Below are 24,965 nucleotides of genomic sequence, written 5' to 3' on the forward strand. Positions count from 1 at the left end.
TAATTCAAGTAAACACTCAACCCTGTCGTTAATCAAAACTCACTTTCTCTCCAGCTGCAGGTCGAGACTACGGAAAGTATGACTTAATCATCAAGTGAATGGAACAATAACACAGGAAGTGCACGTCGGTGGAGGGGAATGGTTTTTCCCCAAAAACAACATAAGGCAGCAGCAACAGCATTACCGTCTCTAGGAAATAAGCGCAACAGAAGATTAACAACAAGCTTAACACACACGAAACAGTGACTTACGCGAAGGTACTTCATCAATTTAAGATTTAGTTAGATGTTAGTTAAAGCAAAGCAGTACGTAGCAAATACTGTGTATAAGCAAATAGCTGTTAACAGATGTAGGATAGTGATCGTTTGCTTCCAAGCTTAAGGCATACATACATAGTTTATTATCATATTGTTGATAATCAGCAGAATCGCACTAAGATAAGTTGAAGATAACAGAGAATGTTTATTGAATGCGCAGTGTTGAAATAACTCAAGCATAAAATTATGGATTTTAATAAACGTAACTGAATTGGTCTTGCGCTTTGTTTGTTTTCTGGTATGATGACAATCATTTCGGTAAATACAGTACTCATACTACATACTACATACTACAACACTGTTCACTTATGCGAGAAACGATGGAGGCGACATCTTTACGTCATCGATCAACAATTATCCTTTACCTTGATCATCGATCATCGAGCGACGATAGAGACCGACAATAATTGACATTCGTCAACAGTCAATCCGTCAACCGAAACGACGTATAAAGGCAACACGAGCAGCAAAAGAAAATACCTACTCTTTTCTGGTCATGAATCGACCAACAGTTTCTCTTTTGAGCTGCCCGGTCTTACGTCATCCAAATTACTCCATGTCCCGGACATTCTCGTCATCTCACTACAGTTCACCTTCGTGGAGGAACACCAGGAAGAGCAGGATTCTCACCATGTTTTGGTACGTCTGGAGCACCTGGTGGCCCTCTGAAACCACCCAGGTAACACCCAAGCACTGTTCTAAGCATTATAATGTTCATTGAACAGCTGTTCAGTGGTAAAAAGCTCTATGTAAGCATTCCTAATACTTATAGGCACTATAAACAGTTAAAACTAAAATAAGCCCTGTATGCTTATATAAAGCCTACAGGCTGTAAAAAAGTTTGTCAGTGCTGTCACAGGGCTTGGGGTACATGACGTCTTTATCAATGATTTCAACCAAAACAGACTCAAGTCGGTCATGATTAATACATCCCCGGATCAGGATCGGGGGAACAGGATCATCCTGTTGACAACAGGATTGTTGTCATTCGACAAATGCTGCTCGGAATACTATTTTAAGAGATAATGGAATCTTTTAAGCAAATGTGGTGATTCCAGACCAGGTTCCAGGCACAACTCTAATAGTTTATTTGTTCTACAAACTCCACCTCCGGTCGGAAAACGTTTTCCGACCATTTATATACATACATGTTGCTTCTCCAGCATCACTTCTCTTCCTGCATTCGTCACCACCAAATTGACCACTAAATCATCACTCGATCAACACCCTCCCATATCATTTTTCCTTCTTTCTTTGTCACTTTTGACAACACTCGCTCCAGAGACTTGGTACGGAATTTTGAAGTTGGCCGTATATCAGCCGAATAATGCGCCAAAAGTGGCTTTTGAGCAGCTCTATTAGATGATATAGAGCCAATTAGCTATGTTAGCCAGTTTCTATATTCGACTATAGAGCTGATTTAATGCCATTTTTATGGCTTAATGGTTACCTGGACACATAAACGCAACGCAACGCAAGTGGAACTCGAGCCTTTGGACGACGAAGGCCTGGGTCAATATCTGAAGATCCGCACGGATTTCGAATCCAGTATGACTTTTTCGTGTCTCTCGTTTACTCGTCGCATATGCTCTCCATTATCCTCATAAGATCTATTACTCGCGATCTTCACTTTCCGGAGGTGCCCTCAAGCTAATTCAAGCTAAGACCATCACCATCGGCGGCGTCGACAACTACCTGGTGACGTGAAACTTGCTGACAACTCATTACCAGAACTCCATTTAGTTGAATTTCCCTCACTGAAAAGAGGATCCTTCGGAATTACACTCACTTGTTGAGAAGTTGGAGACAAATGTCAGAGTTCCTAAACAGCTGGGGGAGAGGAAAGAGTACTACTAGGACAAATCTTGATCCGAATGCTGAGTAGCAGCCTAGATCCGACCTCCACACGTGACTGGAAGGACCACACGTCGACAAACACAGACGTAGCGTTCAATGAGCTGACGACCTTCCTATAGTTTAGAGCCACTGTCATGCAGACAATCAGCAAGCCAAATGAATTTCTATCCGAAAACGCCCCAAAGAAGTCTCGTTTCGTTGCCAACCACGGGGCTAGTCACCCTAATTATCGCAAGTGCCTTGTCTGTTCCGACCACCATCTGTTGTACCAATGCGCCTTGTTATCTAACATGACTATTGAAGACAAGAAGAAGGATGCCCGACGCCACAAACTTTTTTGCAACTGTCTCCGAAAGGGTTACCAAGCTCGTGAATGCCCATCACACAGCACCTATCGTAAGAGTAGAAACCGCCATGACCCTGGGAATCTCAACCGCCACCGCGATTCCTGTTGTAAACGAGCAACCTAAAAACTCCGCCGCAGCAGTACCACAACCAGTCAGCTGCGCTTCTTCCAGTCTTCCTCGTCTTCTTTATCGCTCTACGTTCCTACTTGGCCTGCCTCGCTTCAACTTAGTGTTCTTTGATCGCTTCCACAGTTATGAATTGAAGGGCTTTCCTTGCCTGTCATTGCATGAATTTATATATTGTGAGGCAAGCATAATGATACACTATGCCCAGAGAGTAAAGAAAAATTTCCGGACCGGAACGGGATTCGAACTTGCCGTCTCCGGATTGGCGATCCATAGCCATAACACTAGTCTAACTGGAGACCCTTCCAGCCTGAACCTGGACCGCTTCTGACAGTTAGTGGAATCAAGAATGCCGCTAGAGCACCTCTGGACTCCGGCGATGAGTGCTGCTTTGCTCAACAAATAAAGTCCAAACGCATCAAGATCAACGTTCCGATAACTGGTACCGGACGGTGTACAACGCATGCCCGGCTCAAAATGCAATCGACCATCCACTCTCATGTCAGTAGATTGGATACTCTACCACCGTGGAGTTCTTGTTGCTGACGGCTTCCTGGGAAATTTCGCACGGAATCTTACTCGACCGCAGTCCACGATACGCAACCCAATCCGTCCAACTCTTGCTGGGAGCAGAAATTTTCTTCGATCCCTTAAAAGTATTGTGATTGTCTTTGTCGACCACCATCGTTTAACCGTTCAGGACGCGCGCTTCTTTGAACTTAAAACTGCACCACGCTCGCGCTGTATACGACGAACGAGGTTTTTTTTTGGTAGTGTTGTACTTTTTACAATGCTGCGCGTCCTAAAGGGTTAACGGAAAAGTTCTGGGCCAAAGAAGAAGATAACGATTCCACCAACTACTCCGTCGAAGAAGCTGCTTGTGAGGTTCATTTCTATCGAACTATCTCTTGTTCCTACGATGGTCCCCACATGGATTGATTTTCGCTTAAGCATCTAGGTCGTTCTACCCTTCGTCGCTTCCACTTCGTCGAGAATCGCGTGTCTCGTATGCCTGAGCTTGCTAACCAATACTTAGATTTCATCAGAGATTATGAGGAACTGGGGTGCCTCCAGCTAGTCCATGACTACCGAAGCCACCATATCTCTGCTATCATCTCCCACGCTACGCCGTCACCCGAGAGAACAGCTTGACAGATCCTACCGAGACTTTGCAAGATCATTCTCAAATGATACCCTGAAAACTGAACCAATTGTTTCAAGAATATAATAGTTGACGAGTACAACACAACTCTACAGCGAATAGATTGGCGAAAGTTGCTGAATGCTCCAATGGGCATCTACGAATTACGGACTGTTACGAACGGCACAGCGAGCGCACCATTTTTGGCAATTAGGATACTCCATCAACTCGCCGAAAACGAACGTGATTTCCGAGGGTTTTTTAAGTTCTGTGCTAGAATTCATACATGCACGACTTGTTCTCTGGAGGAAAGCCCGTAGAAAAAAAAATAGACATCAAACGCTGAAGCCGTTTTAGAAGGTGTTTCTCCAGGCAACCATGAGTTGAAAACATTGATAGACCTTGACAGTGACCAGTGCATCGAACGTCTAGGACTCCATTTGGGAACCTGCGTTACAAGATTGATCTGCCCACGACCGATGAAAAATCCACTTGAGAAACGAATCGCCCTATCGCAAATGCCTTTCCAGCGATCTTGGTTTGGTTGGACTCCTCATATTATCAGCGAAACCATTTATGTAGGCCTTATGGACGCTTAAAAGTACCGATAAATACATATGGGGCTGCGATCAACGACTTTACATTATCGTATATACAGAGCTGAACTACGAATTGAACGTTGTGTCGTGCGTCCAAACCATTCGACTATTCAACTCTACTAGGATTTCACAAATTTTATGTTGTAGTTCTTTCCGGGGTTTGTTCCGAAGATTTTCTCGTAATTTCTTCAAGAAATTATCGTGAGCTTTCTGTTTGAGTTTGTCCCGGGATTTCTGTAGAAGCTTATCCTGTGATATTTCTTTAAATTTCGCACAGGAATTTACTTGAAGTTTGCAAGTTTCAAATATCAATTCGTGATAAATCTAGGTTCGCCAGATTTTTCAGGTTTACTACCCTGCAATGGACGGTGCGCAGAACAGCGTGTGAACTGTCCAGTTCCTTAAAATCTCGACAGGGACTGCGACTAGGTGATTCTGCTTACTATTCAAAATCGCCCTGGAAAAAGTTGTGCTACGAGCCGGGCTCAACAGGCGGGGTTCGATCTTTACGAAATCCGGCCAATTTGTCTGTTTTGTAGATTACACGGCTATTATTGCTAGAGTATTTGAAACGGTGGCAGAACTGTACACCCGCCTGAAACGTGAAGCAGCAAAGATCAGACTGGCGGTGAATGCGGCTAAAACAAAGTACATGCTGGTAGATGGGACTGAACGAGACAGAACAAGCCTTGGCAACAATGTGAAGAATTCGTCTACCTCGGTTTCTTGCTAACGGCTGACAATAACGTGAGTCTCGAAATACGAAGACGCATTATCAGTGGAAGTCGTGCCTACTACGGGCTCCAGAAGAAACTGCGGTCAAAAAAGATTCACCCCGCACCAAACGTACTCTGTTCATGTACAATACGCTAATAAGACAGGTGGTCCCCTATGGACGACGCGTGCTAAGGATGATCTTCGGCGGTGTGCAGGAGAACGATGTGTGGTGGCGAAGGATGAACCACGAACTCGTTGCACTCTACGGTAAGCCCAACATCCTGAAAGAGGCTAAAGATGGACGGATAAGGTGGGCAGGGCATGTTGCAAGAATGCCAGACAGCAACCCTGCGAATTTGGTGTGTGCTACCCTTCCGGTTGGTACAAGAGGGCGTGGAGCGCAGAAAGCACGATGAGCGGACCAGGTGGAGCGTGAACTAGCGAGCGTTGGGCGTGACCGACGTTGGAGAGCTAGCTGCAAATCGCAATATTATAAATTAAGCTGGAACCCGGTATTTTGGACTAGCGAAGTTGATTTTTTCTCCAAATCCATGCGTTGGACCTAACTTCGGAAGTGGTGCGCTGTATAGCGGACCTGGTATACTATGCAGTGCACCACTTCCGAAGTTAGGTCCGACGCACGGATTTCGAGAAAAATGTAACTTCGCTAGTCGAAAACTCCGATTTCACAGCGCAACATTTTTTTGTCTCAAGAGCAAACTTATGTGTCTCCGAAGGATTTTGTGCCGCTGAATCCGAATCCGAGCTCAGATTTGCTCCAACACGTCACAATTTTGAGTTATACCTCAATTTATAGGGCAAAATATGCGATTTTGGGCTTTTTTGACTGCAAGCCATTAAGCATGGAAATTTTTTTTTTAAGCAATGAAAAGGTTTATTGGTCAATTAACATCTAAATTAACGACTCATGCAAAATATTTCGTTTTACTTATTGCATCTTGCTTTGCTTTTTAGATTACCGTGCAAATGTTCAATCGTCTAAAATATTTGTTCACACGTCAAACACCAAAGAAAGTAGCAAGTAAACAAACCGATTATTCCATGCACCACCCAAAAAGTGTAACCGACGCTTAAAATTTCTAGCAGCGAAACGAACCAATGTATGCTGAAACTGGTGGGAACATATTGTGGTGTGACAAAAAATTTCTGCAGGGGGTCGAATACGGTGCAAAAAAAGCAATAATCAAATTTGATATTGCTTTTTTTGCACCGTATTCGACCCCCTGCAGAAATTTTTTGTCACACCACAATATGTTCCCACCAGTTTCAGCATACATTGGTTCGTTTCGCTGCTAGAAATTTTAAGCGTCGGTTACACTTTTTGGGTGGTGCATGGAATAATCGGTTTGTTTACTTGCTACTTTCTTTGGTGTTTGACGTGTGAACAAATATTTTAGACGATTGAACATTTGCACGGTAATCTAAAAAGCAAAGCAAGATGCAATAGTTTTAAGCATTTTATGTTAGTATGAAAACTTGCATGCAACTTTTGGAGGGTGACTTGTATGGGAAATATCGTACCTAACATAAATAGCTTAAAACTATCAAATTCGATTTGGTAAAACGAAATATTTTGCATGAGTCGTTAATTTAGATGTTAATTGACCAAATAACCTTTTGATTGCTTAAACAAAATATTTCCATGCTTAATGGCTTGCAGTCAAAAAAGCCCAAAATCGCATATTTTGCCCTATAAATTGAGGTATAACTCAAAATTGTGACGTGTTGGAGCAAATCTGAGCGCGGATTCGGATTCAGCGGCCCAAAATCTGTCAGATACACATAAGTTTGCTCTTGAGACAGACCAAAAGTTAATTTTTGTTACGCTGTGTTTTCAACTGGATCGATTATGAATTTGATGTTAAACTAAATAAATGAAAATAAACCCTGTGTAGAAATTTGTCCGAAATATCCACGTCGTATGAACTCTTTCGGAGGCTTTGAAATGATGCTTCTTAGATGATGCAATACGACGATTTTCATGAAATCTGGTCAATTTGTTTGTTTCGTTGATGGCATGGGTAATGCCACCATTGTTAGCTGACCATTTAGACCATTTACGATGGGCAGGACATACAATTTTGAGCTAAATATTTCGTATATTCTTTTCTATACTGCCGAATTTAATCTAGAACTGTAATGTTTATTCTTAATTATTATGTATCAAATCTATCTTATATGTAATCCATGCATTCGCATTACACTGATTTTATTTCAACTCCATAGGCTTTTATAGTCTACCCGGTAACTGACAACTGCCGTCGTATTCTCATCACAATATGAAAGAAAAATCCTGCCGGGAAAATATCGTTACCACCATATCAGCGGGCGAGTAGCAAACGCCTGCATTTATGCTTCCTAAAAATAACGTGGCTGTTTTTTCGCCTTCGTCTCCATGCGTGCATGGACCGTTTGTCACGGGGGAACGATATATTGTACTATAGTACCCCGACAGGGCCGGGGAAGCGGTCGTTACATGTTCTCATTAACCACCACATCACAGCACAGCACGAGATTCTCTCTGTCTGGTCTGGTGCAACGTTATCATCACCAGTCACAATAGCAGACGACGCGACGCAAAGGTGGGCGACGACGTACCTCTACCTGCAAGAACCTTTAGCTTTAGCTGGAGGTGGCAATTCAAAGCCATGCGGCGGTGATGATACATTGTATGGTAGGTACTATGGTAGCATGGAAAAACAGGGGCTCTTTTTTGGAAATTTTTAACGAGATGCGCAACTGGTCCCGTGGTGAAATTTCAGGCGATGAAGAGGTAGGATGTGGGACCATTTGGGTTGGCGGTCCTACTTTGGGCACATTCGGCTACGTTTCGATCCTCTGGCTTGGTTTATACCAATTGACATAATTTTCGTACTCCGAGAACTACGTAGAATGTAGATACAGTATCAAGCCGTGCCGAAAAATTCGAATCAGTTGGTATGAAGTACGCATTGAGTAAAAGCGGAAAATGCCCAAATTAGGACACCTACCCGAATGGTCCAACACCGTACTTCACAACGATTGTACTTGGCATTTTTATGCACCCGTTCATTAATTACATCTGCCAGTCTGAAGTTCAAGCTCTACCACGTTTAATTAAAAGTCATAAAGATGACCTGGATGTTTTGGAGAGTGAGTGTTTTAATTTTGATACTTAAAGGCATATCGAATTATAGCGAATGCGTGATTCCAGTGAATTTATTCAGCTGTAAAAATATGCCAATTCTAAATATGTAGCACTTTGATTGGTATCCCGGACCAGTGCTGAAAATGTCATTTCGACATATCTAGATTCAATCACCTGCAGCTCAATGACATTTTCAGCACTGTCCTGGACTTTTTGATTGAATTCATAGCTTGTTGTTTAATTTGACCATTTTAGTACTACTGGAGCACCTGAGTTACTGGTTGATCAATTAGGGTCTTGTACCATTTGGGCAGCTGTACCTATTTTGGGCACTTGCCGCTATAACTAAGTCAATTTAAAACCGATAGATTTGAAAATTTGTATAGAGTTAGGCACGTACAGTATCTAACTCTACACAAAAATTCAAATCAATCGGTTTGAAAATGACTTAGTTATAGCGGCAAGTGCCCAAAATAGGTACACCTACCCAAATGGTACAAGACCCTATATCTTCTCACTACTGACTATTCACTTATCACTCCTCATTGATTAACTCTCTTCATTGGTTAACTCTCCACATACTCCTGTTTTCGTTACTCACTCCTGCTCACTTCTCATTCACTCTACACTTCTCACTCTTCACTGCTCACTCTTCATTCCGTAAGTCTCACTCCTCACTTTATCACACTCCTCACGCTTCATATTTCTCTGCTCACAAATTTCCCAAATGCAGGAGAACGTGCCTGTGCAGCCGACCTACTGATTACCAACTTTTCACTGCTTCGTCACTGCTCACTCTTTATGCTGCTCACTCTTTATTCTGCTCACTGCTCACTCTATTTTTTTTGTGGAACAGCTTTATGTGAGTATAAATTGAACATTGAACGAATTTTGAGAGAAAACTAAACGCTCATTCTTCTCTCCTTGCCAAATATTTGATCCTGTTAACATCAGGCCTTTGTGGCGCAGTAGTGACTTTAACACACCTATTTGTCCTTTTCTATGTGACGGGTCGTTTTTCAGAGCTTGTTCTATTTTTTTGCTGAAAATGGTGAATAGGGACCTATTCAATTCTAGGAATAAACTGAACAATCTTGTACAAGTGATGCACGGTTCAGCCACAGAGAACATACATCCAAGTCGGTTGGGAAAAGTTTTTAAAAACATTTCAGTGCTATAGAGGTAGCAACATCGTGACGGCGCTGCAATCGGCTAGTTACCTTTGCTAAAACGTACCAAAAATGAATATGAAATCACAGATAATTGATGCAAAAAATCGTTAAAAACTTGTATAAAGAATTAAAGTGCGCCTTAACGCCACATATGAAGACTGTCCAATCTATAGACTCATTTTGGCCGTACGATGGCGATGTTAATCTTTACAATACAATAGCACACAAAGCGATGCTAGCGTTGAAATGCCAAACGCGGTTGATTCGAAAACTAAAAAATACAACTCAACACTGTAAGCTTTGGGTTTCTAGCGCCGTGCGACGGGAGCATAACGGGCTACTTTAATATGACAGTAACGAAGTTTTAAACAAGGAAAGAAACAGAGCTAAACACCACAGAGGACAGACGTCTATCATTGCTTTCTGCCTCGTGTAAAACTTTGTAACGGTCATGTCAGAGTATGTCGTTATGCTCCCGCTGCGTGACGCTAGCATCCCATCACTTCCACTGAATGTTGTGTTGTCATTTTGGTTTCCAGTGTTCGCCGTTTTTGGAATTTGAGCGCTCGTGTCGCTTTATGGGCTAGTGTGTGTTTAACGATCAACACTGCCATTGTGGTCAAATCGAATTTATATGTCGAGCAGCCTCCAATGATGGCATTGATGTACACTTCAATCCTTTACACACGATTTCGACGTAGTTTTGTGCGAGCATAAACGTCTGTTCTCTGTGGCTAAACGTCCACCTCTGTAATGAAATATTTCTACTCATCACTGACTGACGCAATATGCTGCATTCGCGTTGGAAGTCTGTTCTTTGAGTTCTTTGTCAAGTACATTGCTAGATAGTACAACGCAGATTTAGCAAACGGCATTATATACGTAACGTCACCGTTGAGACATGGTTTGGAACGATTCACTGCGTTTATGAACGGTGTAGAGTAGAGATTCTAGTTATAACGATACTCATCTAAAACAGATGCAATCTGTACGGAGCAACATGCAAAAACACAATTACACTTTAAATTATAGAACAATATTTTATATTGCAGGGTTGCCAGATATTCCGACTATTTCAGACTAAATGCGAATTTTATTCTAAATGAATGATTCTAATTCATTCTAATGAATAAGCCAAAACATTTTTCACAGATATCTGATTCTTATCAGAATGATTTATTTCATACCATCTCATGTGTTAGCTAGCAAAATTAAGGGTACCACATACTGTTTTTTTTACTCGGGTATACCGTGCATTAGTGCAACGTTCAACTATAAATTCAAGTTGCTTTTTTAACCGTACGCAAAGCTGGGTGGTGTGGTTTGGTAGAATGCATTCAAAAGGCTACCTTCCCATACCTGATGACCAGGACCCTATCCTCCTGAAATCCAGGTAACGCGCAAAATTTCCCTTTATTCAGGACGAGTCGCTCGGCTTTGCCAGTAGTGCACAGTGGTGTGTTTGGATTGCACTCTCTCTCTGAATGCAGTTTTTCCCGCACATTTGAACATTCAGGTCGATCGTTGATGTCGTTTGTACTTTTATTTACCACTCAGGCAATAGTGCCGGTCGCCAGTCTCTCCACCATGCGGTGTGGGGTACCTTTCTGAGTAGGGTCTGTCTACCTGTTTGTTTGTGCTTTCGATGTGTTGTTGTTCGAATGGGCAACGACGTGATGCAAACTGTTTGTTCCTAGGTGTAGGTTTATTTGGCTGAACCGCACTGGATGGGGTGAACGTATGACTATAGTGTGTGCGTTAGTTATGACTCGGAAATGAAACGATAGTTAGGGGAATGGTGAATGGGAGAAGTAAGCAAGTATCAGTAAATTTATTAACGAAAGGTGTTCACGAAGTGGTAGATTGCAATAATTAGGGTTGTTCAAGATGTTAGCATGACTACAAAAAGAAAGAATAAGTTGTCATAAATATTATGAGAATATGGTCTACACAGAATTATACAGCACGGAATCCTGCTTGCTGCCATCGGAGAGTTGCGTCAATCTTCTCCTGTATCCGGTTAAGGATCACTTTACAGAGGACTATGAGAGCGATGCACAACCAAATGATACGCCGCCAATCACCTCATACAGTCAGGTCACCCTTTTTATATATCTTTACTAAGATGCCTTGCATCCAGTCGGCCGGAAATGTCGCGGTTCCCCATATGCAGCAGTTGTGCGGATACTACGGAGCTTTGAGCTTCTCGGCTGATATGCGTTCGACCCTCGGGGTTATGTTGGATTTCAAGCTACAGATGGCTGTTTCTGTCTGCTGAATTGCTGGAGCTTCGGTGTTGACACGGGTTATGCGTCGAACCCTTGGCGGATCATACTGAGGTGTTGATGGCGTAGTCGATACTTGAAAAAGGTTTCCAAAGTGCTCGAACCAGCGTTTCAACTGGTCAGCCGGGTCGGTCAATAACTGCCCAGACATGTCTTTCGCGGGCAACGTACCATTCATCTTGGTCCCACTAGGGCGACTTGAGACATCGTAGAGGAGACGGATGTCGCCGGTGTTTGCGGCTTTCTCGCCTTCGTCAGCTAGGGAGTCCCACGCTCTTTTGTCCCGTCTACATGAGCGTTTCACTTCCTTCTCGAAAGCCGAATAGCGCTGAAGGGCTACGGCTTTGGCTCCTCGTGTTTTCGCTCGCTCTATCGCGGCTTTGGCGTTCCTTCGCTCCTCTATCTTCCTCCTGGTATCATCTGAGATCCACTGCTTTCTCCGGGTGCGTAGCTCACCCAAATTAGTCTCGCCTGTGATAATGAAGGCGTTCTTGATGGCGCCCCATTGATCTTCAGCGCTTTCACCTTCCGGAATATCCGCAGCACGGTTCTCTAGCTTCTCGACGAAGGCCCTTTTCACCGCAATGTCTTCCAGTCCGCGTGTGTTGAACCGGCGCCCGATTTTCTCCTCATACCGATGGATCCTAGCATCGGATCTCGCCGATTAGAAGATGATGGTTAGACGCAATTTCGGAGCTACGCGGTTGATTTTCCGTGAGGCATAATGGGAAACCCATGTCACTTTGTGCACTGGTTGCTGGGGAAAGAGCGATCTCCCAATCACCATGTCATTGTTGGCACAAAATTTTGCAAACAGCTCACCGTTCTCGCTCATTGTAAGAACCAACCTTCGCGTTGAAGTCGCCCATTACTTACCTTACCGGTCAGGCTAAGGCCGGGGTGGCCTCTGCTGTACATAGTAGCCGCCTCCATTCCACTCGGTCCATGGCTGTTTGTCTCCAGTTCCGCACTCTGCGTAGGGTCCGCAGATCGTCCTCCACTTGGTCGACCCACCTAGCTCGCTGCGCTCCACGTCTTCTTGTACCGGTCGGATGACTCTCGAGAACCATTTTAGTCGGGTTGCTATCCGACATCCTAACGACGTGACCCGCCCACCGTAGCCTCCCGATTTTCGCGGTATGGACGATGGTTGGTTCTCTCAGCAGCTGATGCAGCTCGTGGTTCATTCGCCTTCTCCAAGTCCCGTCTTCCATCTGCACTCCGTCGTAGATGGTACGCAACACCTTCCGTTCGAAAACTCCAAGGGCGCGTTGGTCCTCTGCACGTAGGGTCCATGTTTCGTGCCCATAGAGGACGACCGGTCTAATCAGCGTTTTGTAGATCGTTAACTTCGTGTTACGACGAACTTTATTCGATCGTAGAGTTCTGCGGAGTCCAAAGTAAGAACGATTTCCTGTCACAATGCGCCTCTGAATTTCTCTGCTGGTGTCGTTGTCGGCGGTCACCAGTGAGCCCAAGTACACGAATTCTTCAACCGCCTTGATTTCATCACCGTCGATATGAATTCGGGGTGGCTGGCGCGGTGATTCCTCCCTGGAGCCCTTTTCCATCATGTACACTACCCGCCAGTAATATGGAATCGTTGCAATACTCAGTATTGCAGCACCCAAAAAGTTTGGCATCACCCAAAATAAGGAGGAAAAATAGAAACCTAGAACCAATTAGGTTATGGGTACGTGTTGCATTTTGAAAGAGAATTAGGGGGGTCATAAATGATTTGTGCCTCAAAGACCTGAAATAATCACATTTTAGGGTGATACCAAACTTTTTTGGGTGCTGCAATATTCAGTATGAGTGTTGCAATATGCGATTCCATATTTATGGCGGGTAGTGTACTTTGTCTTCGACACATTAATGACTAATCCGATACGCCTGGCTTCACTTTTTAGTCGGATGTACGTTTCCGCCATCGTCTCAAATTTACGAGCAATAATAAAAAATATCATCAGCGAAACCAAGCAGCTGAACGGACTTCGTGAAAATCGTACCACTCGTGTTAATCCCCGCTCTCCTTATTACACCTTCTAACGCAATGTTGAACAGCAAGCACGAAAGACCATCACCTTGCCGTAAGAGGGTTTTGCGAGATTCGAAGGGACTCGAGAGTGTCCCTGATACTCGAACTACGCACGCCACTCGATCCATCGTCGCCTTGATCAATCGTATCAGTTTATCCGGGAATCCGTATTCGTGCATAATCTGCCATAGCTGTTCTCGATCGATTGTATCATACGCCGATTTGAAATCGATGAACAAGTGATGTGTGGGCACGTTGTATTCGCGGCATTTCTGCAACACCTGGCGGATGGCGAACATCTGGTCCGTTGTAGCGCGTTCACCCATACATCCAGCCTGGTATTGCTCCACGAACTCTCTTGCAATCGGTGATAGACGGCGGCATAAAATTTGAGAGAGTATCTTGTAGGCAGCGCTCAGTAGTGTGATTGCGCGGTAGTTCCCGCAATCCAACTTGTCGCCCTTTTTGTAGATGGGACACACGATACCTTCCATCCATTCCTCCGGTAATACTTCCTCCTCCCAAATCTTGGTAATGACCCAGTGTCGTGCTCTCACCAGTGCTTCTCCACCGTATTTTAGAAGCTCGCTTGGTAGTTGATCTGCCTCAGCGGCTTTGTTGTTTTTCAACCGGCCAACCTCCTCCTCAATCTCTTGGAGGTCAGGGACCGGAAGTCTTTCGTCCTGTGCACATACTCCTAGATTTGTTACCACGCCACCTTCGGTACTTGCCACGTCGCCATTTAGGTGCTCATCGAAATGCTGCCGCCACCTGTCGACCACCTCACGCTAGCTCGTGAGAATATTCCCGTAATTATCTCGGCACATGTCGGCTTGTGGCCCGAAGCCTCTGCGCGAGCGGTTCAGCCTCTCGTAGAACTTTCATGTGTCCTTAGCGCGGTACAGCTCTTCCATCGCTTCGAGATCTCGTTTTCCTGCTGGCGCTTCTTCATCCGGAAGACTGAGTTCTGCCTGTTCCGCGCCTGTTTGTAACGTGCCTCATTCGCTCTCGTACGGTGTTGCAGCATTCTCGCCCATGCTGCATTATTCTCGTTTTTCAACTCTTCACATTCGCCGTCGTACCAGTCGTTTCTGTGATTCGGAGTCGCGAAGCCTAGTGCTGTAGCCGAGGTACTACCTATGGCGCATCGAATGTCCCTCCAGCCATCTTCAAGTGTAGCTGCGCCAAGCTGCTCTTCCGTTGGTAGGGCCACTGCTGACTGCTGCGCGTAGCCTTGAGCCACTTCTACGTTACGCAGCTGCTCCATGTTGAGCAGCGGCGTTCGACTTCGACGCGTGGTGATAACCGATGTCGAAAGTTTTGAGCGCATGCATACAGCGACTAAGTAGTGATCCGAATCTATATTCGCACTGCGGTATGTGCAGACATTGGTTATATCCGAGAAGAATTTAGCGTCGATTAGAACGTGGTCGATTTGGTTTTCTGTTTGATGGTCGGGTGATCTCCAGGTGGCTTTGTGGATATCTTTGCGGGGGAAGAAGGTGCTTCGGACTACCATACCACGGGAGGCTGCAAAGTTAACGCATCGCTGGCCGTTATCATTCGATACCTGCGCGTTCATGTCGCCGACAACGATTTTCACGTCACGCGGCGAGCAACCATCGTATGTTTGCTCTAACTGCGCGTAGAACGCTTCTTTCTCGTCATCAGGTCTCCCTTCGTGTGGGCAGTGGACGTTGATGATGCTGTAGTTGAAGAAACGGCCCTTAACTCTTAACATGCACATCCTTGCGTTGAACGGCTGCCACCCGTTCACACGTTGTCGCATCTTGCCCAACACTATAAATCCTGTTCCCAGTTCATTGGTGGTGCCTCAGCTTTGGTATAAGGCAGTCGCTCGATGACCGATTTTCCACACTTTCTGTCCAGTCCAACAAAGTTCCTGTAACGCCACGATGTCGATGTTGCGGGGATGTAGTTCGTCGTAGATTATCCTGTCACATCCTGCGAAACTTAGTGACTTGCAATTCCATGTTCCAAATTTCCAATCGTAGTCCTTATTTCGTCGCGTGGGTCTTTGCCGATTGTATCGAGTCGTATTTTCTCCTATGTTATTCGCAATGGGGATATCTACGGGTGGCTTATTGGGCCTACGCCAACACTCCTGTCTCGCCGGAGGGCCATCGTGCCAGTTCTGTTTAACGTCCCAACCAAGACTGGGACGACCACGCTGATGGGGCTACCACTTTGGATCTAGCTGGGCGTGGTGCAGCGTTTCTTACTCGGCCGCTGGATGCCAGAACAGACGCTGTTTAGGCCGCACCTCCTTGGTGAACAGACAATCGGGTCGTACCTCCTCAATCTAGCTAAAGTCAGAAGGACAACAGTGCCCAGGCTGTACTACCAGCTATGTAAGTACACAACTCTCAGCTGGCGGTCTGTTTCATCGATTTACCCGTAGGAATTTATGAGGGTCAGAGCTCTATGTTGGGCGCTCCTTGCCGACTCACCATTTTGCAGCCCACTTGATGTAACGAGCCTTTCAAAACTTGTGAAAATATATGAAAAAGAGTGTTTAATTGTATGCTGGTAATTATTGTAATAATATGGAACGAACTTCTTAATAAATAACCAACCTAGTGTTCAGTGTACAGTCACTGTGGTTCAGTGATCTTCTAACCTAAGTGGGGAAACGGTATATCTTACCACTGGGGACAGAGTTAAAAGATGAAAAAATTGTCTCCTCTAGTCGGGGGTTAATGAATTGATCCCTACCATTACATACATACTTTATAATGAAAGCTATATCAGGCCAAACATGTCTAAAGGTCCAATCTGCAGAAGAGAGGCTCTCTTCGGTTTCCCTCTCTTTCGTTAATATCTCAGCTATTTATTTGTATTATGATTATCTCCTTGCATTGAACGATGGACAAAACAATCGTCTTTTGATTTGTACTGCAAAAATAGTTGAAAAGTGTACTATTACACTGCAATAATTGAAAGAGAAAGTTAACAAAGAGAGCCTCTCAAATGCAGATAGGACCTATTGAAATGTTTGGCCTGATATTTAAAATGATTGATTACTTCACTTAAGCCATAATATTGATAAGCCAGACCCTATCAAATAATGATCACCCCTACAATCAGGGCTCTCAAACGCGGTGCCGATCGTACACCACACAATTAAATAATGATCAGCGCAACGCGCACGTAGCAACAACGGCGAGTTCCCAGCGAGCCTGGACCGGTTCGTTGAAACTCCATAAATCCAAACTACTACATACTCACCCCAGCCGAGCCTAGTAGCAGCTAGCAACCCAGCCAGGCTTGGTTGGGCATGAACGGGCACTCCCCGTCTCCGTATTCCGTCGCACATTCGTTATGCGAGCCGCGGCACGTTAGACGCCCGAACGGTTCGTTAACCGTTGAGAAGTACCAGTATTCACCCATCAACATATTTGGATTTGTGTGGCGATGCAGGGATGCGGACAAATGCGGGGAAGATTTGTCGGAAAGGTGTGCACCACCGAAGTTGTGTGTACGTATACGTACACTACTTGTCATAAGAATGAATTCACATGAAAAGTGTTGCAGCTAGGACAACTTAAAATTCTAATGATCAACGAAGATGTGAGGATCGAGAGATTCTACTTTACAGATGTCGAGATCTTTGTACGATGCACGATTATCAAAAGTCTTACGACGGGTAGTGTACATGAACAACCGGCCAAAACGGATGGATGGATAGATCTACCGTACCTACCGTCGTCGCGTCTCACAGAGAGTACCGACTGTGTGGCGTGTGGGACACACGGACACGGCAACGACGGAGTGTGGAATTCAGTTTTGATCGGTTGGTCGCGGCGAACGTTTGCAACGTTGTTGGTTTAACCGGCTGGCGTTCATTTTTTTTTGTTTGATCCCGCTGCTGTAGTTTCGTTTCGTGGCACATCGCATCGCTTTGATCATTGTCTGGAAACAGCGAAAAACGGGCTGGCGTTTTGTATGTTTATCGTGACGGTTACGTGAACGAATTGCGTGATTGGACGCTGCACGGTCTGGACGGTTGCGGTCGATGTGGTCTCGTCAGGTCGTACCTATATCAGCTGCCTGCATGTGACGACGACAGGGCAGGAAGCATCCCGTTTGGATGTGGTCACCATCAACGTCGTCATCGTCGTCGTCGGTGGTGGATACTGAGTAGCCTCAGCCTGTGTTGTGATTAAACTGCGTGTCTTGAACGAGTGATGCATCCTATGTCCATGTGCATCGATAGATAGATAGATGCAGTAATAACGGAATACCAGTGCCTGTGGTTTAGTTTTCGGGTGAGAATCGTTCCAATCATGTGGCGGAAGGGGTAATAGGGGAGGAGAGTGTGGGCGAAGAGGATGTTTAATATCCGAATTACGATGGATTAATCGTGTGCTGCTATGTTTACCGCTGTTGTGGGCTGAATTGGAATTTTATTGCGAGAAGAGAACTAACGATGCTGATGAAGGTGATGTGGTGCTGCATATAGATAGTGGAATTCCCCGTTCGATTACGTTGCTGATGTATCCAAGCTCCGAGCTCAGTAGGGTGCGGCCTATTCTTCGAAATTTGCTGAAACCGAAAATTCGTGTTTGTTTTGAAAAGGTGTTGTGAGGCGGTGAAACTACAAAGACAATTCATGGTATCGTCCAAATAATAGAATGTTATTCCGACGCAATCAGTGAAGTACTAGATTTGAAATAATGAGCTAACTTTTGTATGGTGAAAAGGTAAATTCTCCGTTTCTGCATTGAATGCTAAAAGCGTGGGTATTGAACTGCGGCTTATTTTTCAATAGTTGTTGAAACCTGCAATTCTTAAGCTCTTTTGGATTCAAATTACATAAAAAGAGAAACGTCCGAGTTTGAGTCAAAAATACTAAGATTTAGAGGTGGCGCAATCGCCTCAAAGTAGGATTTTTGAGTAATAAAAAGATGTTTTCACTTCAAGTACCATAACCTTTTCAATTCTCAACCGATTTTCAATCCTTTTCTATGAATCTCTCACAAATTATATTTTGAATAAACTTGTAGAACATGAAATTTCTCAGTCACGCCAAATATGAGTTTTTAAAGATTTAATTTATTTTTTTCTTCTTTTTACAAAAAAAAAATACTTTAGGGCCCGATACCTTTTTAACCGCTTGACCAATTTCAAATCTTTTAGCATGCTTTTGCAGATATTTTTTCTTCAAAAACTCATATTTTTCGTGACTTTGAAAAAAAAAATATGTTCTACAAGTTTATTCAAAATTTAATTTGTGAGAGATTCATAAAAAAAGATTGAAAATCGGTTGAAAATTGAAAAAGTTATGGCACTTGAAAACACATTTTTATTACTCGAAAATCCAACTTTGAGGCGATTGCGCCACCTCTAAATCTCAATATTTTTAGCTCAAACTCGGCCATTTCTCTTCATAAGTCATTTGAATCCAAAAGAGCTTCCGAATTCCAGGTTTCAACAACTTTTGAAAAATATGCAGCAGCCTAGTGAGTGGGTCTGGGTATGTATTATGATTGTTTGCCTAATTTGATGTTGTTTGAGCAAAACTTTGGGTAACCGTGTTGTTGTTTTTCTCCATTTCTTGCAACTTAAACTTGTGCTTGGAAATCTATGCACAATTTGTTCCGAAATTTCTATGAGGATTTCAACCAAAATTGCATCCTGGATTCCTCGTCCCTAACGAAAAGATAAAGAAAACCCTTCAGTTAATAACTGTGGAAGTGCTCAAAGAACACTGAGTTGAAGCTAGGCAGGCCAAGTTCCAGTGGGGACGTAGAACCGTAAAGAAGAAGAAGTACACTTGTGCCAGGGATTTCTCTCATAGATTTTTTCAAATGATCTTGGAGCTTCTCGACAGGTTTTTCCCGTAGTACCTTCGGAAATTTATCTCAAAGGTTTCCAGAGTTCTTGGAGTTCCCTTATATTTCCTTCCATGCATACTGCCTTAAATTTTCTGAGATGTACCACTTTTTCACGGAATTTATTCCGAAGCTTTACTCGTTATATCTCCAGTAGTTCATCTCGGAGTTCCTCGTGAGATTCCCTAGGCATTTCGTGGAGTTCCAAGGGGTTTGGGAACGGAGGGTAGGTCAGTGGTTATAGAGCTCAGGGATCAGGGAGTTCCTGGAGTGATCAGATATCGCAAATGATATCAGGGAAATTTCAGAGGTTCTCAGGTAAATTGCAGGGCGGTTGCAGAGGCGTTTAAAGTTGAGATCCCAAGGGCGATGCAGGGGTTTTCAGAGACATTTCAGGGGTTGTTTCAATGTTTCTCAGAGCGTACGCCCTGGGAGAAGTCTAATGAGAGTTTGAGGGGATATCAGGTGCGTTTTAGGTGGTCTCAGGCTTGGCCTCAGGAGGATTCAGGGGGATTTCTTAGGGATTTCAGTTTTTTTGGGATTTCAGGGAGTTTCAGGGAATGTCATTTGGCTCAGGGAGTCTCAAGGCCATATCAGGGCATTTTAGATGACTCAAGGGGATTTCAGAGGGTCTCAGGAACGATTTAAGGAGCTCCAGAGGATTTGAGGAGGTTAATGGAGGGTTCAAAGCATTTCAGTGGGTTTCAAGGGCGTTTAAGGTAGTCTCAGGAGATTTCAGGGGGTTTCACGTAGTCTCAGGGGCGTTCTAGAAAACCTCAGATGGGTTCACGTGGTTCCGGTAATCGCAGGTGGATTTAGAGAGTTTCAGGGGTGTTTTAGCGTTTTAGGGGATTTCATGTAAGGTCCTGGAGACCCTTGAATCGCTCTGAAATGCCCCTTAAACATCTAAAAAAGCCTCTGTAGGGGCTTCAAACTTTATGAAACAAATTGGAAACCCCTGGAATCTGCCTGGAATACCTTTTAAGCGTACCTAAAACTTCCAGAAATTTTAATTTAGGCTTTCTCCCCTGAAGCCCCCGAAACATCCCTGATACCCCCTCGCTCCTGGATCGCTTGAAATCCCAGAAAACCCCATTGGAGCTATCTCACACAAACAACGGCAAAATCGTTTTTCTCGAAAACTGACTGAATTGAATGCACAAAATTCTCTCTTATTCCGCCCTATTTAGATTTCAATCAAGAGGTTCCAGTGTATTCCGAGAAAAACTCGTGGAAAATCCGGACAAGAACTCCCAAAGTTTTAATAACGGAAATCCCAAAATGGATCCCGCGGCTATTTTAGGTGGGGATTCAGAATAAATTACTGGAAGTAATCTTGGGAAAAAAAAATCTATGAAGCACGATCACAGCAAAAAGTCTTGAGAACAACTACGAAGGAAAGCCTGAAAAAAATAACAGAATGAAATCGCGGGAAGAACTCCAGAAGAAATAGTAACAATAACGCTTGTAGAAATCCCAAAGGAAACTCTTAATGAACCCCGAAAAAAAAAACCTGAGAAAGGGCAAGGATAAATCTGCCCTTTCTCAAATAGCGTCATATGCGCTAATTCCATCACATCAGACGGAAAATAGCCAATCATTACCAATATTTCGACTTACTTTTGCCAATGCCTCACCAGATGGAAGAAACAATATGTGATTTCGTACTTTGAATACATGATTTAATTTGGATTGCGAAGAATTTAACCGACATTCCGAATAAACACCTACGGACAAATCACAATTTTTGACCATCCTATGTACCATAGTTTCACGTAGAAGGTATGCCGGGAATTGAATGCAGGTTATGTCCAAAATAGACGTGGACTAGACGGAAACATAATTTTGACGAAAACAATTATTCAATCTTGTAATTTTAAGGAAACTGTAGTTCTTTTAGAATATTTTTTACATGATATGGAAACCAATTTATAAACTAGTAATTGATACGGAATTGGTAAGGAGGCGTAAAGACCATATATGATTTGAATCCAGGAAAAAACACGAATTTTCAGTTGAGAGATATTTTGAAACATAGGCCGCACCCTAATGCTCAGGTAGTTTAGAGTTATGCCAATTGTGTGTTGCTGCTGTGGCATTTTCCAAACGTGCAAGTGGTTGTGTGAAGTTGGAAGTAAACACCGAAATTATCGAAGCCGAATGTTTACATCAACAAATAATGCCAAACAGCATGGAAGCGGAATACGAACGTGGTGTGTATGCAAACCGGAGCAGCCAGCGGTCAAAAAATGAGTGTACCAAAAAGAAGCTTAAGCCTTAAAGGAATTAAAGTGTGCTAACGAATGAAACCCGATTAGCAGCGGTGCGGTGGCTTCACTGACTACAGTTTTTGGAAAAAGGAGACGACACACAACAACAATGGACACAGAAAAAATAATAACCCAAGCAATAATCATACCAATAAAAAACGAAGAGAGCCGTCTGCCACCACCAAGCAGTGAAGCACTCCAACCAGCAAAGAAAAAGCGGAAACCCGCCTATACAGTGTAGTGTGGTTGTGGTGTGGTGTTTCGTGGTGTTGCGGGTCTCAAAACGGTGGAACAGACTTCTCCAGTCAGATGTCGATTCGTTGGTTGATCGTCGTGGTTGTGTGTGGTGTGGTATGTGATGAAAAACGACGGCCTGCAACAGCGGATTTGCCGTTTTTGCACTGCTGGAATGAATATATCAGGTTCAACTTTTCAAAACGACCTATCTAAAGTTGAGAGATACTCTGCTCTTCCGTTTTCTTTCGATGGTATTCGCCTTATCGGCTTAGTTATCAGCAAAAGATACTGTAAACATAATGAGATAGGTCCTTCCGAAAAGTTAAGCGAGATATGTATCGTTAATCACATATGTCCCAGTGTCCCACCACCGACTGTGCCACCACTGTCGTGTTATGATTCCAGTAGCCACCCGGGTGTCTCCTCGCCACTCGATCCACGGGGGCGCAATATAGGGCACTGCTCAGCAATGTTCCATTTATGTTTAAATCTGCCCGCGTGTAAGACAAGCTGACTTGTTGTCGTCGTGTAATGGGATGGGAAATGGATTAGCGTTCTGATGGCAGTACAAGTGCTTGCGAGCGAGGGGGATTATTTTTCGTGAATGTTGGAATGCTTTCAGGTGGATTTTGTGGCAAAGCAGCTAACAGTCAGTCATGGTGCGGAGGACGAACAGAATGCAGAATGAATGCTGAGGAGAAACCACTAGCAGATTAGACAGGTTCCATTAACTAATACGTATTCAAATGGAGCAGGAAACTAAATACGAGGACTGTTTATTTAGGATTTTTGTAATTCTTGTCTGTCGAACTGCTATGAAAGCAAAAAAGTTATGATTCTTTTATGTTATTATGTTCTCATCAGTGAAGAAAGACAGTGGACTTTAGCTAGACCTCCTGCCAACCAACACCCACCCAGAGTCACGTATGAAATTTATGGGACAGGCCCAAAACGTTCCTCAGGAATTCTTCTAAATGTTTCAGCGATAGTTTTTATTATAGGGAATTCACCCGAGAGAAAAAAAATCCTCACAGATCTTCCAGATGTGTTTAAAGAAGTAGTTCTGGAAATATTCCAGTAGCTGTCCTTCGAAAATTATTCCAGGTGTTTCTAAAAAATAGCATTCATCAAAAAATTGATCTAGATGAACCTCATGGATTTCTGCCTAAAATTCTTTAAGACCTTTAAAAAGTTCTTCTTTTCAAAAAATATTCCAAAAAAATTTCTTTTAAAATTTTCTCTGAAAATAACTCCAAGAGTTTACCCAGGAGTTTATCCAAATTCTCACAGAAGCTATTTCTGGGATTTTCAAACGAAATTCCTCGGTAATTTCTACTCTAATATGTTTTTTTTCCAAATGTTTCTTCCAGAATACATAATTTATTCAAATGTGTATGCGAAAATTTTTCTAGAAGCTTTTCACGGAAATTTCTTTGAGATTTTTTTTGTGGAAATCCTCCGACGGTTTTTCCAGAAATTCTTAAGTAATTTTTTCCAAAAGTTCCCCCGAGATTTTTTCCGGATATTCTAAGGAGAATTCATACAAAAGTTTCTTTCTGTGAGGCTTCTTATAGAAGTTTCCCAAAAATTGCTTCTTTCAAGAAAGTTGTGAGAGTCCTTCTATTAGTTCTTTTTGAAATTCTCAAGAGAACCTAAAGAGATCGAAATTATTGGAGATCCTAAAAGGTTTTCTATATTTTTTTCCCGTAATTTCTTTGAGAAATGGAGAATTTTCCGAGAAGTTTCTCAAGTTTTTTTTTTCAAAAGCTTTTGGTGAATTCTTTTAATAAAGCGTCTGCAAATATTCCAAAAGTTGTTCTGGAGAATTTCCACCGAGATTTCTGCCAGGAGTTCCTTCGTGAGTTTTTAAAGAAATACATTCTAGAGTTCTTCCAGAAATTCATTGGGAAATTTTTCAAGAAGTTACTCTTCCAGGAGTTTCTGTGCACGGAACCGCCAAACTACCCAAAATTAAGTTCTTTTGACGCAATTCCATAGTTCGCCAAAATTTGAGTAAATCGATTAAACTCACGCTAGGTAGATTGCCTTTACCCCCAGCTAAAAAATATACTCAAGAGTAGATAAATTCAACCTTAGATTCCCTCATTCAACTCAATTTTGAGTAAACCGACATTTACCCAAATTTGGCTTATTGGGGTCAAGGACCACCTTTGCGTAGATGCATCTTTGTTTGTTTTTGGAAACATTGGTGAGCCAGAGAGGGAAAACAAACTAATTTTGGGTAACGAGTTTATTCGATATATTCGATAATTTTGAGTAAAATCGACCCAAATATTAGGTAGTTTGGATTTTCCGTGTGGGAATTCGTCCGATCCGATTCCGATTCTTGCTCCAAGAATTCTTCCAGCTGTTCTACCGGAAGATATTTCAAAATTTCCTTAAAAAATTAAGAATTCTTCTAGAAGTTAATCATTAGGTAAGAAGTGGTTCTGATAATTCTTGCAGCAATTCTAATAATTTTCCAGAGCCTTGTTCCGGGAGTTCTTAGTTGTAATTGCAATAGAATATCTTCAAGAAGGTCTTCTGGGAAATGTTCCCAGTTGTTATAGTCTAGTCTAGTCTAGGTTACACATACATAGCCAATCATTGAATTTCAATGATTGAAAACATCATGAAAAATTATAGAATCGACTACTTCCATAATTTTTATTTGTCATTATTAATGAATGCAGCACAGCGGCGATTACAAGCATCTTGTAGACATCAATGCTTCATTTGGTTCTCAATTGAAATCAGAGAACGGAGACATCTCATACCAACCGTTCCATATCGTAGCATATATTGTAAATATTAACAGTGGGAGTGACGTTGCCAAGAAAGTTTATGTCACTCCTT

The 24,965-nt window shown here is 43.1% G+C and overlaps 3 protein-coding genes across 3 annotated transcripts in view; 2 read left to right on the top strand and 1 right to left on the bottom strand.

Moving 5' to 3' along the window:
- Nucleotides 1-533, top strand: part of LOC109401017 (probable G-protein coupled receptor Mth-like 1) — a 147,574-nt gene extending 147,041 nt beyond the window's left edge. The window contains exon 9 of the mRNA XM_029860117.2: nt 55-533. Within this exon, the coding sequence (XP_029715977.2) occupies nt 55-98 (44 nt within the window). The 3' untranslated portion in view covers nt 99-533. The remainder of the gene's footprint in view (nt 1-54) is intronic.
- The window catches only part of LOC109429325 (RNA helicase aquarius), a 323,063-nt gene that overhangs the window by 197,254 nt on the left and 100,844 nt on the right, over nt 1-24,965 (bottom strand). The window lies entirely within an intron of this gene.
- Nucleotides 17,431-24,965, top strand: part of LOC109429326 (probable G-protein coupled receptor Mth-like 5) — a 94,207-nt gene continuing 86,672 nt past the window's right edge. The window contains exon 1 of the mRNA XM_029860238.2: nt 17,431-18,036. The gene's annotated coding sequence lies outside the window, so the exon portion shown is untranslated. The remainder of the gene's footprint in view (nt 18,037-24,965) is intronic.

This window comes from Aedes albopictus, chromosome 1, assembly GCF_035046485.1.
Source record: "Aedes albopictus strain Foshan chromosome 1, AalbF5, whole genome shotgun sequence".
Classification (NCBI taxonomy): domain Eukaryota; kingdom Metazoa; phylum Arthropoda; class Insecta; order Diptera; family Culicidae; genus Aedes; species Aedes albopictus.